This window comes from Drosophila obscura, unplaced genomic scaffold (genome assembly GCF_018151105.1).
Source record: "Drosophila obscura isolate BZ-5 IFL unplaced genomic scaffold, ASM1815110v1 contig_17, whole genome shotgun sequence".
NCBI lineage: Eukaryota > Metazoa > Arthropoda > Insecta > Diptera > Drosophilidae > Drosophila > Drosophila obscura.
In genome coordinates this window covers 997248-1012931 of record NW_024542757.1, presented here as the reverse complement: position 1 = coordinate 1012931, position 15684 = coordinate 997248, and the positions used below count along the sequence as shown (strand labels likewise).

General features: G+C 46.4%; 1 protein-coding gene and 1 long non-coding RNA gene across 4 annotated transcripts; both read left to right on the top strand.

Moving 5' to 3' along the window:
• Positions 1 to 842: 842 nt before the first annotated feature.
• Positions 843 to 11051, top strand: LOC111075516 (putative fatty acyl-CoA reductase CG5065). 3 transcript variants are annotated; one of them, XM_022368838.2, is made up of 8 exons: positions 858 to 1044; positions 3948 to 4231; positions 4312 to 4737; positions 9805 to 10003; positions 10064 to 10303; positions 10368 to 10499; positions 10565 to 10690; positions 10744 to 11051. In XM_022368838.2, exons 2-8 carry the CDS (start codon positions 3952 to 3954, stop codon positions 10859 to 10861), a joined length of 1521 nt encoding a protein of 506 aa, XP_022224530.2. In that variant the 5' UTR covers positions 858 to 1044; positions 3948 to 3951; the 3' UTR covers positions 10862 to 11051. The 3 variants fall into 3 exon arrangements, with proteins under 3 accessions (XP_041448080.1, XP_022224530.2, XP_022224534.1); XM_041592146.1 differs by lacking the exons at positions 9805 to 10003; positions 10064 to 10303; positions 10368 to 10499; positions 10565 to 10690; positions 10744 to 11051 and adding exons at positions 6735 to 7173; positions 7258 to 7389; positions 7488 to 7616; positions 7685 to 8006 and having other exon boundaries at positions 843 to 1044; XM_022368842.2 differs by lacking the exons at positions 9805 to 10003; positions 10064 to 10303; positions 10368 to 10499; positions 10565 to 10690; positions 10744 to 11051 and adding exons at positions 8539 to 8977; positions 9036 to 9167; positions 9240 to 9368; positions 9442 to 9705 and having other exon boundaries at positions 859 to 1044.
• A 1852-nt stretch (positions 11052 to 12903) lies between these two features.
• On the top strand, positions 12904 to 14033 carry LOC121403900. The gene is made up of 3 exons (XR_005967544.1): positions 12904 to 13177; positions 13233 to 13529; positions 13584 to 14033. It is a non-coding gene; the product is annotated as an uncharacterized LOC121403900 (long non-coding RNA).
• Positions 14034 to 15684: the final 1651 nt, after the last annotated feature.

The window sequence follows — 15684 nt, the reverse complement described above, 5'->3', positions numbered from 1 at the left end:
ACTGAACTTCGATAGATATGTTGGAATAGACATCGATACACATGCTATCGATTAGTGCCATCGCACTATGAAGTAATGTGGATGTGGCGGCTTTTTGAATATTTGAATTAGCAATAATAACGGACTTGTATATTCATTTTTGCAACAATATTGGCAATGTGCTGAATTTATGTTTTGCCAATTTGCAAAAAGCAGAGGAAAAAGCATAAGCATTGATTAGGTATATTCGCAATATTGGGAAAGACAGCAATTTGCATAGGAGATTGATAACCACCTAATTAGTTTCAGCAAAATGGAAATCACAACAGCCACAGTCGCAGCAGCAAGCGAATGCAAAGCGCTGGCCATTGTGTAATGGAGACCGAATCCGACCGACCATGGCTAATTTTGCATCTATAATGACCCAAATATGCATGCAAATTTATCTAGAGCCCGCGTCAGAGTTCAAACAATGCTGCAAAGCCAATAAAATCTCGGCCAAATTGCGCACCTAATTGTCCATCAAATATGTTTACATATGCCCTGGGATGTGGGAATGTTTTAGCCGCGACAAAGTGCCGAAAGGGAACACTTTCCCAGCACTTGGACAGCCGAGACCTGATACCTGGTCAAAACTAATAGATATATGGGTTTCTGTACCAACAAACACCTTCCCCCAGGCAGGCCATGTGGATTTCGCCTCATTTCGCTTTGGTTTGCCACATCCCAGAGCGAGTGCCTCAACCTCAACATCAACCAGTTGGGCCAGAGCCGCAGAGCCCCCACACCAGGCCAGCCCATTCCGCGAGCTATTCATATTGGCAAGCATTGGCCTGGCCGCGTTCAGTCTTCTGTCGAGTGTCGTAGCGTGCACATCGTACATTCTCCCAGTCTCCATCTCGATCCGATCCGATCCGATTCGATTCGACCCGATCTGATCCGAACCGTCTCACTCCGCGGCAGTCTCCAGTCTCGCATTGCATCGAATCGCGTTCGTGTGTGACGTGTTTGTTTCAACGATATTGCAAGCGTTTTAATTGAAGAGAAGAATCCCAAACACTAGAGGTAATTGAAACACTTGAATGCATCCAAAAAATTCGCCACCTCCACTGTCGGATCTGCAGATAGATATGTAGTTGTCTTTTGATTGAGGTATTGTCTTTCGCTTTTCGGGGCAATTGGTCTGCAATTGTTAGCAGGCAGGCAGGCAGCAGAAGCAGCAGCAGTAGCAATAGCAGCAATTTGAAACATTTACCTGCCCAGCGAAGCGTTTAATTGGAGATTATATAAGCATATTTTTATAATCAAGCTGGCTCTACTGCTCTACTGCGACGGATCTCCAAGTCTCCGCGTGTGCGTGTGTCTGTGTGTGTCAGGGTCGTGTCATGACCTGCCGCACTGGATCTTCAAAATATTTAAATATTTATACACACATTACGCTGGTAAACTTCCGCGAGTGGCGAGGGAGGGGCAGCCCTTTGCATAAATTTGATTCGGAGCTTAAACGTTGCCTTGCCTTGCCTTGCCTGGCGTTGCGTTGCGTTGCGTTGTCGCTCTGTTAATTTTATGCCCGTCTTGGCTTCATCTCATTTGTATCAATGGCCAATGGCTGATCCGATACAAAAAGCAATTTAAATATTCAGGGGGGTTTTTTTCCTAAATATATTTATTTTTTTATATTTGTGTCAGATATTATTGTGAGACCTGCCACCAAAGGCCAAATGGGGGAATGGAATGGAAGAATTGCCAAAGATTTAAAATTTGTTCGACTTCATGTTTTAATGCCAGAGCCAGAGCCTCAAGTGGATTTCTTAATGATCCTACACAAACCCACGATCGCCGCTTGAGCTCTCCAGCTCGTGGCAGAAGCCTTAGCCCAGAGGTCAATCAGTCAGCCATTCACTCAATCTATCACTCATGTAGCTGTGCTTATTAGCTGCAACAGCAGACGCATAGACAGACAAATTGGCGGACTGGGTAATGCACATTCGATCGTTTTAATGGACCCACTCCATCTATCATCGATAGCCAGTTCTGAGGCAGCAATTTTAATAAAAATGCGACTTCAATTTCAGCATTTGCAATATGCAAACAAGAGGAAGCTGGGCTAGGCAGCCAGACACACAAAGATTAAAAAATGTTTATACTTGAAAATAAATGGGTAACCCAACCGGTTTGGGGGGTGCTCTTTTGAAAATATGACAAATCTTAGGAGCGAGTCCAAATAGCATACATTTATATAGATATTGTCGCTATTAATAGGGTCAGTTATTTTCCAAAAACATTACAATACGCGTAAGTTTGTCAACCAAGCAGCTCTTGAGATGCAAACTCGTTAACAAAATTTCACTGTGGTGTTGTCTTGGCTAGAAACAAGTTTCAGGGTGATTGATTTGAGTAAACCTAAATATTGAAATATTAACGAGCTTTAAGCTAGCAAGAAAAATGGCCTAGAAAGATAACCAAAACTTTCCCAAGTGTTCTACAAACTCAAACTAAACAAATATGTTCTGCATTAATTGTAAATTTACTTTTAATCCCACTGAGTTCTTCTTTTAACTAGCTTAAATTGTGCCATTTTCCTCCATTGGCTATCCATTCTTGCCTTCCGTTTAAATATAACTTCCTTCCGTGCCATTTCCGCTCCTTTGGCGGCTTTCTGTCAAGCATCGCCCTCAAGTTCGTTGTCCAAGTCTTTTGTGTTTTGTTTGCTGACAGCCGCGACGAGACGCGACGCGACGCGTCCGTCGCAGCTTCGTTGTTGTTTTAGCTTGAGCTTGTGTGTTGTTATGCTGATGATTTTGGCTTTGACAACTTGCTCGACCTGGCTGGCTCTATTTGTGGCTCTCGAAATTTGGCTCAATGTGTGCTGCGCGGATTGCATAAGTTGCAGGCACCACCAGCAGCTGTCGACTGCTGACTGTTGGCTGTTGGCTGGTTGCTCTTGCTGGCTTCACACATTCGGCAGACGCGTTTTAATTGGCAATAAACCCCGAAACTGAGGCTAGGTAACAAGCCCCCCAAAGCCAGGTGCTAAGTGATGAAGGAGAACCGCAATTTGCCGCTTAGCCAAGTTCCAACGTCAGCAACAGCCACAGCCACAGACACAGCCGCCAATCTCTAACACTCAGCCCCTGGCTGTGGCTAAGCTTCAGCTCTGCCTCGAGTCTGTGTAGTTCAAGGTGTAGTGCTGCAGAGGTGCAGTGTCATGCTTTCATTGCAATTTCATCGCCAAAGAGCTCCCCCCCCAAACACTAAACACTTAGCTTGAAGGGGATACAGCTAGAGATTTTGATGTGGATGTGGATATGGATATGGATATGGCTATGGGCTATGATTTATGGGTTATGCTTGGGCGGATGGCAAACAAATACGTCCGTTCGGTGTTGCATGAAATGTCATGACATGGCCAAAGTGCAGGGCGTGCTCTGAGATCAGGCGGGGATCGCCCAGAGGTGGAGACACACGGATGTGGCCAAGTGTAACGCGCGCGGCTGCAATTCAAGCCAAATGGAGATTGGGCAACGGCGACGGCAACGGCAACTTGCAACAGTCCCCGTCCGAGCAGAGTGGAGTGGAGTGGGGGCGATATGAAAACCACAGCCTGCTACCCCCTACCCACCCCCCCGGGGCCATTGCATAATGCCGCAAAGAAATGCGAATCCACAGTGCAGGCGCAATCGAAAATCCAAATAGAAACTGAAAGTCCAATCCGAAACCCGTTTGCAGCAGGTGGTTTTGTGGCAAGAGGGGCACGCGTGCCACAATCGGGCAGCTGCGGCACGGCACAGAATTAGCCCCAGTTTTTCCAGCTGCTTGCGACACTCTGCGAGTCGATTGCGAGTTTTCCTTTGACTGGTTTTTGCCGTTCCCGGAATGCTTCTTGCAACATCCACCAATTATAGGCCATCCAGTGTGCTAATACCCAATCCCCCCACTCTCTCCATCCCTCCCGTTGTTTGTTGCAGCAAGATGACGGTGGATCTATCGCCCGTGCAGGAGTACTACAAGGACAAGACGATCTTCATTACTGGAGCGTCTGGGTTCATGGGCAAGGTGCTGCTGGAGAAACTGCTCTACTCCTGCCACTCGCTCAAGGAGGTGATCATCATCTGTCGCCCGAAGCGCGGCAAGAGCCCAGAGTCGCGTCTGGAGGAGATGTACAAGCTGCCCATCTTCCAGCGCATCAGGGACGAGCGCCCCCACATGCTCAAGAAGGTGACCATCTACCAGGGCGACGTTACCTTTGACTGTAAGTACTGCAACCGAGTTCGATCCGGTCCGGTCCGGTCCGATCTGAACAGCTCTGATCCTCCGCTGTTTAAATTTCAGTGCTGGGCCTGAGCGGAGAGAGCCTGAAGCATGTGACGGAGAACACCAACATCGTGTTTCATATGGCGGCCACCCTCAAGCTGGAGGGCAATCTGCGGGACGCCATCGACATGAATCTGGTGGGCACCAAGCGCGCCCTGGCAGTGGCCAAGGAGATGAAGCACCTGGAGGCCTTCATCCATCTGTCGACGGCCTTCTGCAACTGCGACCAGGAGGTGATGTACGAGAAGGTCTACGAGTTCCCCCACAAGCCCGAGGATCTCATTCGCATGGCCGAGTGGATGGATGTGAAGACTCTGGACACCATCACGCCCGATCTGCTCAAGCCGCACCCAAACACCTACACCTACTCGAAGCGCCTGGCCGAGATCCTGGTGCGCGACCACTACGAGAGCATGCCGGTGATCATTGCACGTCCCAGCATCGGTAAGTGACCCTTTTGGCCCAGGCCCAATACGGCTTCTACCCGCTACATCTGTCTGCTGTCTGCTGTCTGCTATCTGCTGTCTGGTTGCTTTGGCTTGCAGCTTTACTATATAAGATTTATTTATGTCATTAATTTTCCATGTCTATGGCTATGCCTGGGGGCTGCTGCCATCGAAATGGAAACTGGAAACTGGGAAATTGTACTCGCTGCCCTGCCACCAGCTGCCAGTGCTGCTCCTGCTGCTGCTGCTGCTGCTAACTAATCTTGCGCCTCCGCTTAACTTGCCTTCGGTCCTATGTCTGTGTATATGTCTATTATTGTGTCTGGGGTCTATGTCTACGGTTCCCTGGGGCCAATTGCTTATGCTTTTCTCTGGCCACCTGCTGATATGTTTTTTTGAATGTCTTTGCAAACTTTACGATTTGTCTGCCAATTAAACTTTTCGATTGCGAATTTTGTTCAAAAACCTGATAAAAAGATAGGTAGATGCTGTATATACATCTGAGAAAAGACGCATTAGAGAGGGAACGTCTTTAGTTTTGAAATTGGCCTATTGGCCAATGTATAATTACATCTACATACATATATACATGCATACAAAATCGCAGTAAAAATCGCATTTATTGGTTGCCAGTTGCCATTAATGTTGATTAAACGTACGTAATACGACCTATACTTAATCAGTATCGCCCTTTCTGCTCATCGACGTATACAGTCCGATTGTATAAATGAAAAACTTTAACACTGAAATTGCCCCAAAGCCAAAGGTTCAATTAATCTACAGAAAACGTGTTTCAATTACCGCATTATATGTAATACGCCTTCGTTCCCCCAGCTAGACCCAAGTACGCTTCAACTTTAACTGGTTCAAAGAGCCCTTTCGATGGGAATTTCCTCTACGGAATGCCCTCTTTATATCGAGTAATCAACGGCTTGCGAATTCAACTGCGACTGCAGGCACTTCACTTGCCAAGTGCCTAACTAGTTACGCCTCTGTCTAGAATCTGTCTCCGTCTGTTAGTACATCCGACTGGGTTCAAGGCATCGATGACCCGCCTAGTTCGGTAAATAGCGTCTTCATTTTTGCCAATCAACTGGCAACATGGCAAAGTTCGCCCAAAATTGCAGCTTTTTAGCGATTCCATGTTGATGAATGATGTCCGAGGCGGTTGGGTTGGGCTGGACGGGGGAGTGGCCAGGGTTGGTCGGGCTGTTCAGGGGCTACATTTAAGATGCTTCATGCTAATTGGTCAACTGTGTGTGTGTTTTTTATGCTTTATGTGTATTTTTAATGACAACCCGACCACCTCGTTATGCTCCTGTCCTTTACTTGCCCTGCCTGCCCCCATTGCGCTTGTGTCTCCACCCCTGCCACCGCCACCGCCACCGCCACCACCACCGCTGAAGATTCTTCTTCTGCTGAGAAGCTTCTCTTTAAGAAAACAACAACAGCCACGGCAACAAAATCAGCAACAAATACAACCAATGTGTGTAAACAGAAACAGAAATCACAGCAAACAAATACAGCGCTTAAAACAAAAATAAAAACCAAACAAAAAGAAAAAGAAAAAGTTAAATTACATGGCATGGCACATGGTTAAAAACATTGCTTAAAAAACAACAACAACAACAACTGAAACAGAAACCACAGCACACAAACGGCATCCATCGTCATTGACCAAAAAGTTCAATGAGCATGCAATGCAAACAACAAAAACAACAACAACAACAACAATCAGCCTCGCTTAACCACCACCGCCCCACCCCGCCTGATCACTCACGCTGCCACAGCCATGCCTTCGCATCCGCAATCGCATCCGCCTTCGCCTCCGTCCAAGACCCAGCCCAGCCCAAGACTCTGCCTGTTGTCTGTTGCGGCTCCTGTTGTCTGAGCGGCAAAGCACAGCACAGCACAGCACGCATACAAACTGCTCGGAATCCAATCCCCCCGTATCCCAGTCCAGACTGATTCCCACCGTTCACTGCATCGCATCAGTGTCGCCATCGGCCTACGAGCCCGTGCCCGGATGGGTGGACAATCTGAATGGACCAACCGGCCTGATAGTGGGCGCTGGCAAGGGCGTCATCCGCTCGATGCTGATCGACACGCGCTTCCTCTCCGAGGTGATACCGGTGGACTACGCCATCAATGGGCTGTGCGTGATCCCCTACCAGTTCACCGGGCTGAAGGAGAAGCCCGCGGAGGTGCCCGTGTACAATATCACGTGTGCCGACCACCGCAAGATGCAGTGGGGCGAGGTGATCGAGATGAGCAAAGACATTGGCTATCGCTACCCGTTCGAGGCGGGCCTCTGGTATCCGGACGGGTGCATCACCACCAACAAGCTGCACCACAACATCAACGTGCTGCTCTTCCACTGGCTGCCCGCTTACTTCATCGACTTTATGCTGCTGCTGCTCGGCCAGAAGAGATTGTAAGTGTCGCCAGGGCCCAGCCAGCCCAGCCAGCACAGCCAGCCAGCCTCGCCTGACTCTCCTCGTTTCTCCCCTTCGCCTAGTATGGTCCGTGTCCAGAACCGCATCTCTGTGGGTCTCGAGGTCCTGCAGTTCTTCACGATGAGGGCCTGGTTCTTCAAATCGGACGCCTACTCGTCCCTTTGGAACATCATGAACGATGTGGACAAGAAAAAGTATGTACACGCAGAGTACGGAGGAGTAGAGAGTAAAGTGTAAATGGTTGGCTGACGTTGACTAAATGAAATGAAATGCGATTCGATTCACTCAAAAGCTTCAACATGGACATGGACCCCGTCGAGACTGTGCCCATGTACATCGAGTCGTGTGTCGTGGGCGGGCGGCAGTATCTGATGAAGGAGTCGCCCGACAGCCTGCCACGTGCCCGGCTGCAGCTGAAGCTGTAAGAGAGTTCCCCCCGCTCCAGGTTCCAGTTGCCCAGAACAGAACTCTGATCTATTTCAATTTTAGCATGTACATCTTGGATCGCGTGTGCAAGACGGTCATCGTGGGCTCCCTGTGCTACTGGACCTACGGTGTGGTGGCACGTCTCTTGGGCATCTAAGGTGGTGGCCTCCGACTCCTCCCGACTTCGACTTCGACTTCGGCTTCGAGTCGGACCAAACAATTCTCAAATTCATTTGCGCGCATTCCTCAATCAAATCAATCTCAATCTCTGCTTAGGTTCGCTTTGGGGCACACACTTTCGAGGCACTCGAGCCTCGGATTTGGTTTTCATTTCTAGTTTAAGTGATCTTTTATGTTTCATGTGAAATAAAACAAAAATCAAAACAAAAATCAAAACAAAACAAAAATCAAAACAAAACAAAAAAAAAAAATCCATAAAAAAACAAAACAAAATAAAACAAAATATATGTATGTGTTATGTGTCTGTGTATGTGTTCCAAGTATCCAAGTGTTGATCCAGTGCTGAGGACCATCCGCTCCAGAGACAACACAAACAACACAAACAGAACTACAAACTCCCCACAAAAGCAGACACAAAGACCCATCCCCCCCACACCCTCTTTCCCTGTTTACACGAGAATATACAAGACTATATTCATATATATTCATATATATTCATTCATCCATTCATCCATTCAGCAGGGCAAACTCAAACTCCATTCACACTCACACACAAACAAACAAACAAATACTCACACACACACACACACACACTTAATACGGCTTCGGTGATCATCATCCTCTCGGGGCTTTCGTGGTATGTAGAGTCAATCAATCAATCACTTGGAATGGAATCGAATCTCCATCATCCACCCGCCCGCCGCCACTAACCGGACTCCTTCGCCTCTTCCCCCCAGTGTCGCCCGCTGCCTATGAGCCGATTTCCGGTTGGGTGGACAATATGAATGGACCCACGGGTCTGATGATCGGCTGCGGCAAGGGCGTCATCCGGTCCGTGCTGGTCAATCAGGAGTACAAGGCAGAGGTCATACCCGTGGACTATGCCATCAACGGGCTCATCGTGATCCCCTACGAGTTCAACAAGCAGGCCAAGCGCCCCTCCCAGGTGCCCGTCTACAACATCACCAATGCGGATCACAGGAAGATGACCATGGGCACCGTGGTGGAGCTGAGCAAGCGCATCAACAAACAGATACCCCTCAACGCAGGCCTCTGGTACCCGGACCCCTGTGTGACCACCAACAAAATTTATCACAACATTAATGTGGCGCTCTTCCACTGGCTGCCCGCCTACTTCCTCGACTTCCTTCTGCTCCTGTTTGGCCAAAAGAGATTGTGAGTATTATTCTTGAAAGCCCTGTCCAGAACTGACTGACTCTGCTCTCCCTTTTAGCATGGTGAGAGTGCAGGAGAAGATCTCGACGGGCCTGGGCGTACTTCAGTTCTTCACACTCACGGCCTGGTCCTTCCGCTCCGAAATGTACTGCTCCTTGTGGGACAAACTCAACGAGGAGGACAAGGCGATGTAAGTAGCTCAGGGTGCGACATTAAAGTCTGTGCTAATCTTCTTTCCTTCCTTCCTTCCTTCCCATGGCAGCTTCAACATGAACATGCACGTCAAGGAGACCGAAGACGATTACATGGTGCAGTGTGCCCTCGGGGCTCGCAAGTTCATACTCAAGGAGAAGGATGAGGACCTGCCCTCTGCTCGCCTGCACATGAAGATGTGAGTGATCCTGCACAGTGAACACAGTGAACGCCAACGCCATCTAACTCTGATTTGTTCCTCCCCTTTGCAGCCAATATGTAGTGGATGTCGTGTGCAAGACTGTCATTGTGGGTCTGTTCCTATACTATGTCCTCAAGTGGACGGGGGTGTTGGCCCTGTTTTGATACCAAGGATTCTGGATTCTGGATTCTTGATTCTGATTCTGGATTCTCTCATTGGTTTGGTGGTCACAGGCATTTACTTAGTCAAAAGTCTTAGTCATAGTTACGCATATTCGAGGTTATGATTCCAAATAAATATGATTCTAGGTTGTTGTACATACACATCTATCTCCAGCCCGTGTTGTTTTGCTCTGCCTGCCCCTCCCATTGATACTTGTAGTGCTTAAGCTGCGCAACTGTTCGAATTGTTGACTTATTTTCTGTTCTACCAGTAACGCCCGCTCTGGCTGAGCCCCTGCAGGGTTGGGTGGACAACATGAACGGACCCACGGGCGTGCTCATTGGAGCCGGCAAGGGCGTCATTCGATCCATGATATGCAATGGCGACCTGAGATCGGAGGTCATACCAGTGGATATAGCCATCAACGGTTTGATTTTGCTGCCCTACCACAACAGTTTCGTGGAGCAGAGGTAAGTCTTAAGGGTCGTCCCACCATGGGCTAATATTAATGTAGCCTGCCTTCATCACAGGCCCCTTCAGATACCAGTCTACAATCTAACCGTGGGCGATGCCAAAAAACGCACCTGGAAGTGGGTAATGGACGTGGGCCGTGATCTCGGCAAGACGTATCCGTTCGACGCAGGACTCTGGTATCCGGATGGCAATATGACGTCCAGCAAATTGTACCACACCTTCTGCACCATCATGTTCATGTGGCTGCCAGCCTACATCATTGACTTTCTGCTCCTCATCTTCGGACAGCGTCGCTTGTAAGTGATTCCCACTGTCCTGTCCCGCCCCAGATGGTGTACTCACTGATCCCCTTTCGTTTAGCATGGTCCGGGTACAGACGAAGGTCTCTATGGGTCTGGAGGTGCTGCAATTCTTCACCACGCGCAACTGGGACTTCAGGTCGACGCATTTCGAGCAGATCTATCAGGAATTGGGAGAAACAGATCGGCAAATGTAAGCCAAACAAAATAACACCTTTACCCCATGATCTGTCCAATGCGATATCCAATCCAATCTAGCTTCAAGATCAACAGCGACGATATTGACGACTTTGAGTACATGAAGCACAGCATTTTGGGCGGTCGCCAGTATGTGATGAAGGAGCCCCTCACCTCCTTGCCCAAGGCGCGCATACAGCTGAGATTGTCAGTAATTATTCTCCTTTTATATGAAGCTCGCTAAACCATCCAAATTGCAGCTTGTATTGCCTGGATCGTATTTGCAAGGCGCTCATCATGATGGGCTTGCTTTATTGGTGTTCTCAAAAGCTGGGACTCATCGAGCTCGTTCGGAATGGCCTCTTTGTTACCAAATGAAGTCTGTCGGCTAGTCTGCGTCTGCATCGAAATACAAACATACTTATTCCACTTAAGAGTCGGGTTAATTTAGCATTTATTCGTTATTTTCTTTGTAGCCACATCTTGAGATGTTTTAACCTTGTTTCCTTTTGTGCAAATATTTAGAACTTTTATACGTTACTCTACAATATATTAAAAGACATTTTCAGTGATATGGCTTTTGAATTATTATTGCCGATGACTAGCATTGTGGATTAAACTTAAACCAAAATTTCTGTTATTTCCGTAGTGCTAAAAAACCCCTGAGGTATGTTGTGGTTTGTTTCTACGCAATACAAAATGTGCCGCACAGTGGCGCTCTCGTGCTACTCGTGACCGACCGAAAATGGAAGCTTTTGCCGACTATCGATAGCGCATCTATCGATCGGAAAGCCCTCGAACGATCAGCGGCCGTTTTATTTAGACGGCCCGCCAATGCCTCATTCGTTCGCTGAATTTGCAACAAGAAGGTAACGTGCGTGCCATAGTGCTACACAAAACAAAAATTAAAAATGAAGAATTTTAGAAAATAGTCCGAAAACCGAAATTTGAAATACCCCCGAGGTGTTTCCAAAAACCCAAATCGATGAATCATCCAACGATTATGTAAATCAGGACGGAGTGATGCTGTGCTGTGACATGGCTTAAGCTGATGAGTCGCGGAGAGATTTTAATTTATTATTAGTTACGGTGAATGAATCATGTGTGTAATGCATCAAAAAAAAAGGAATGAGTAAAACCGCAGTTGCAGAGATCAGCTTGCTCACTTCCAGCCCACTCAACAGCAACAGCCACTGCGGCAGTGAAAACAAGTTTTAAAACATTTAACGTCAAATCAAGGTTAAAAAACTGCAGAAAAACGGCGCCCACGGCGAAAGCAACAAAAAATATATAATACAAAATCCTCCTTTGTTTTAATGACGTCGCCGGCAGCTAATAAATTGATTGAATTGCATTTGATAAATGATTAAAATTTTGAATTAACACTCGAACTGTGACATCATCGCCAGAACGAAGTTTTCGAAAAACGATTTTCTAATGTGGGCCGGCAATGGTCACGATCACTTTTTTGATGTGCCCTAAAAGGCAACGCGGTGGCGGTGGCCCATTCTCTCAAGTGTTTATTGTGCTGTGCTATGGTTTCTTTCAAGAAAATAATAAAATAATGAAGAAATAAACGAAGTACTCGTGTCTGACCGTCAGTCGGTACCCTCAGATTGTGTGCAACAGGCGGTAAATGGAGTTCCATGTTTACCCAATCGAGTTCAGGAGTAATCCAAGCCTCGCTTCATTTGCATGTACTTTCGGCGTCAAATGCTTCCGTCCTCCCATACCATGCCATACCTCACATTACACATGTACCGAGAGCTGAATTTGCATTTTTTATTACCAATTACAATTAAATAATCCATCGATTAGGCGATATGTGGAGAGACGAGTGGCAGGGTCCGGTCCCAATTCTCCCTCCCCATATACGACGACCGACTGCCCAAACCGTTGGCTGGATTCATTCGTTTGCCGATTTGGCTCCGCCCACAAAGCTTTTTTTTTTGTTTATTCGTTTTCTACGTATAGCGAGGCGCACAAGGGCGTAGTCCCAGAAGGGGTGCACTACGAGTACTGTAAATCAAAGTGATCTTAAATTAGTTTTTCGGGAATCTTTCAGGGCTCCTGGGCTTCTCGATTAATTGAAAGTTCCGGGGAGAATCGTGAAAATCAGCAGTGGACTGCTGCCACGCCTGGACTTAATTAAATGATTCGAAATTATCGAAACGTGCGGGGCACTGACTGACATCCCCCCACTCTTGCACTCGCCTCTCAAATCTTTTGTTGTGTGTTGTTCGAGTACATGATGTAGGCCAGCCAATTGTTTATCAAGTGCACAGCGAGTACGAGTAGTATATACCATACCCAATATAGAGCATACATATATACTCGTGCATGTGCGATCCATGTGTGTGTGTGTGTGTGTGTATCCACTTTAGTTAAGTTAAGCATGTGTCCATGTGTTTGTGAGCTGTCAGTATTTTGTTGCCAGCTAAACATTTCATTTCTTGTATACAACTATATTTCGTTGCTGTTTTTTTTTAATTTTTATTTTTGTGTGTTTCTGCGGATGCCACTCGGAGGCAGTTCAGCATGAAGTCATGCTTGGGCTCAGCTCCAGCCCCATCTCTCGCACGCATTCATCTTAATTATGAAGTTTTTATGATGACAATTTCGGGGGCTGCGTTTCACTCCAAGCAAAAAACTTCAATTGTAGATCAAGATTGTAGTTTCTTCTGCCACTCCCAAGTAGGTACTTTTTTCTTCGTACTGGAATTTCTGGCTATTTCCTTTGTTTTTCCAGTCTTAATGCCAAGTGTAAACACCAGACCACCGCCGTGTCTGTTGTTCATTAAGTGCAACAAAAACGCTGAGAATGCATAAAAATAATGCCATAAATTGAATAAACAATCCGAGCACAGTTTGCCAATAAACAAACTTTATGGACAAGTAAATTAGTTTAGTGTTTACTCTGATCTCCTCCTCCCACGACACGACTGCTAGAGGGTCTCACGATCCGAAATTTCAGCACTCGATCGGATCGGATCGGATCGGATCACGTCACGTATTCGGGAAGGGTATGATAAAAGACTCGTATCATGTGAGAATTGTATAGCAGTGTATGAGAATACATTTATATATAAATTCTTGACAGACGGACGAAGAAATGCAGCTGATCCTGTGCAGCTGAACATATATGCATTTATAGCTTATCGTGTGAAGAACTTTACATTAATCACGACCCCCGTGCTACTTCCTCTTTCCGAAGTGTTGTCATTTGCTGATTTTACTTTTGCAGCTATTCAGCAGCACAAAGAACTGTAGCAGACGATTCGATCGGGCAGTCAGAGCTAATTTTGTTGGGAAAATTTCAGGGGCTCCAGCTCTGTTTCCAAGTTCCAGATGTTCCTCCAGAAGACTAAGGAGAACAGGGCTGATAGGTTATATATAAATGCGAGTATATGTTCACTCAGAGAAAAATGGAACGTCGAAAATAATCGTATTACTATTTTTATATAAAACTCGAAATAATCAGCCTTATAATGTGGATAAGAACTTTTTGGCTTTCCGTTTCCTTTTTGACACACTTTTTGCTCAGTACGATTACTTTTTTTCACCAGTGTTATAGTATACATATCTGTGAGCTTCACGAGAAGGGGGCGGGGGGGCATAAAAATGCTGACAATCATTAAACTTCTCGTGATATTTATATCCCCGATTTGTTGTCTGCAGCTGAGAGTTGTGCAAGACTTCCGTTGACTGCAATTATTTCCATACTCTTTTTTTTTGCTGCATTTCCCTTGCAAACCTGATCAACGGGTTTCTTCTGACAGGCTGTGATTGCATTCCACTCCAGCCTCCAGCCTCCAGCCTCCGGATACTCTGCGATTTCGACGGGTTTCCGTAGATGATGCAAATGTTTAAGTGCCACAAATATTGCGAAATCGGCGGCAAAGCTTTTTCCAAAAAGTATTGATGGTATTACATCAATATTTCTTCAAGCAGTGCTCTTATTTTCCTGGTTCAGATGCGAATGAGAGAGGAATTACTCACTTTTGAAAATCGTTTTAAGTTTTCTGTTAATTATTGCGAGTTATTTTATTGCGCCATTCTGTCAACCGAAGACTAAGCAAGACTTTGGGTCGAGCTTCAGCAGGGGCAAACAATGAGGCTGGCTGTTTGTCAATTGCTTGGGCAAATACTCGCACTCGTACTCAGGTGGGCAAACAAATAGCAGAGTGGGCAAGCGGTTGGTTGGATGGGAGAACAAGTCAAGACCAAATAAAGGGCCAATTAAGGAAGGTGATTGTGCGATTCCGTTTATCTTATCAACGACAAATTTTGCCCACCAGGGGCGCCGTTTATGTTTGCATACTAAAACAACATTAGCCAAAGAGCTACCTACAATGGAGTGGAGACGATGTTTCCTGATTACCAATTCTTGGGCTATTGATAAACAATCAGTGGGGGAATATTCAAATTAGCCAAATCTCATGTGTGATTAGCCGATTTCTCACACATTTCAAGCATCAAAGCAGACAGCACAGAACGGAACAGAACAGAACAGAGCAGGGCAGAGAGGAGAATAAGTTGAGCTGGCGGCTGGAGATCGATCCCACAGAAGAAGCCGCCTTGAAATTTACGAAAAAAGCCGCCTATAAATCGCAAGATTTCAGCACTCCCCCAGGGCCTTATCTAAAGCTCCATTCGGAACAGTATTCAAAGCATAAAGCGTAACCAATTGATTGCTAATTGATATTGATGTGTCGATTATTTTATGATTATTCTTTATGATCGTTAAATTTTGATATCCCAAAAACTGCGAGCCCCAAACTTGATTCAAATTTGTAGATCACTTTGACCAATCAAGCCACTCCTCCCTAAGTACCTTCTCAGACCTTGTCTTGTCCGCAGCTGTGTATGTATTGTTATGATTTAATAACTACACGGGAGGGCAAATTAAGTCTGTAGGTCTGTACCACAGAAAGCACTTAAAGACGCTTTCTTTAATTGCCCCCAAAACGAAGATTTTGGTTTTTGTTTTTCGAGAAACCTGTGGGGCAGCTTTCAGCTGTGGCCAGCTCCGCCACCAGCTGCTAGCCAGCTCCATGGACAAACAGACAGACAGACAGACAGACAGATAGTCATTTGTGTGAAAATCATCGTAGCATGAAGCGTTGTCAAATGCCGTTTGTTGCGGGGGTCGCTGTCGGTCCACTCTCATGCTTTTGTTTTGGCCATTTCAAGGTCTAGCC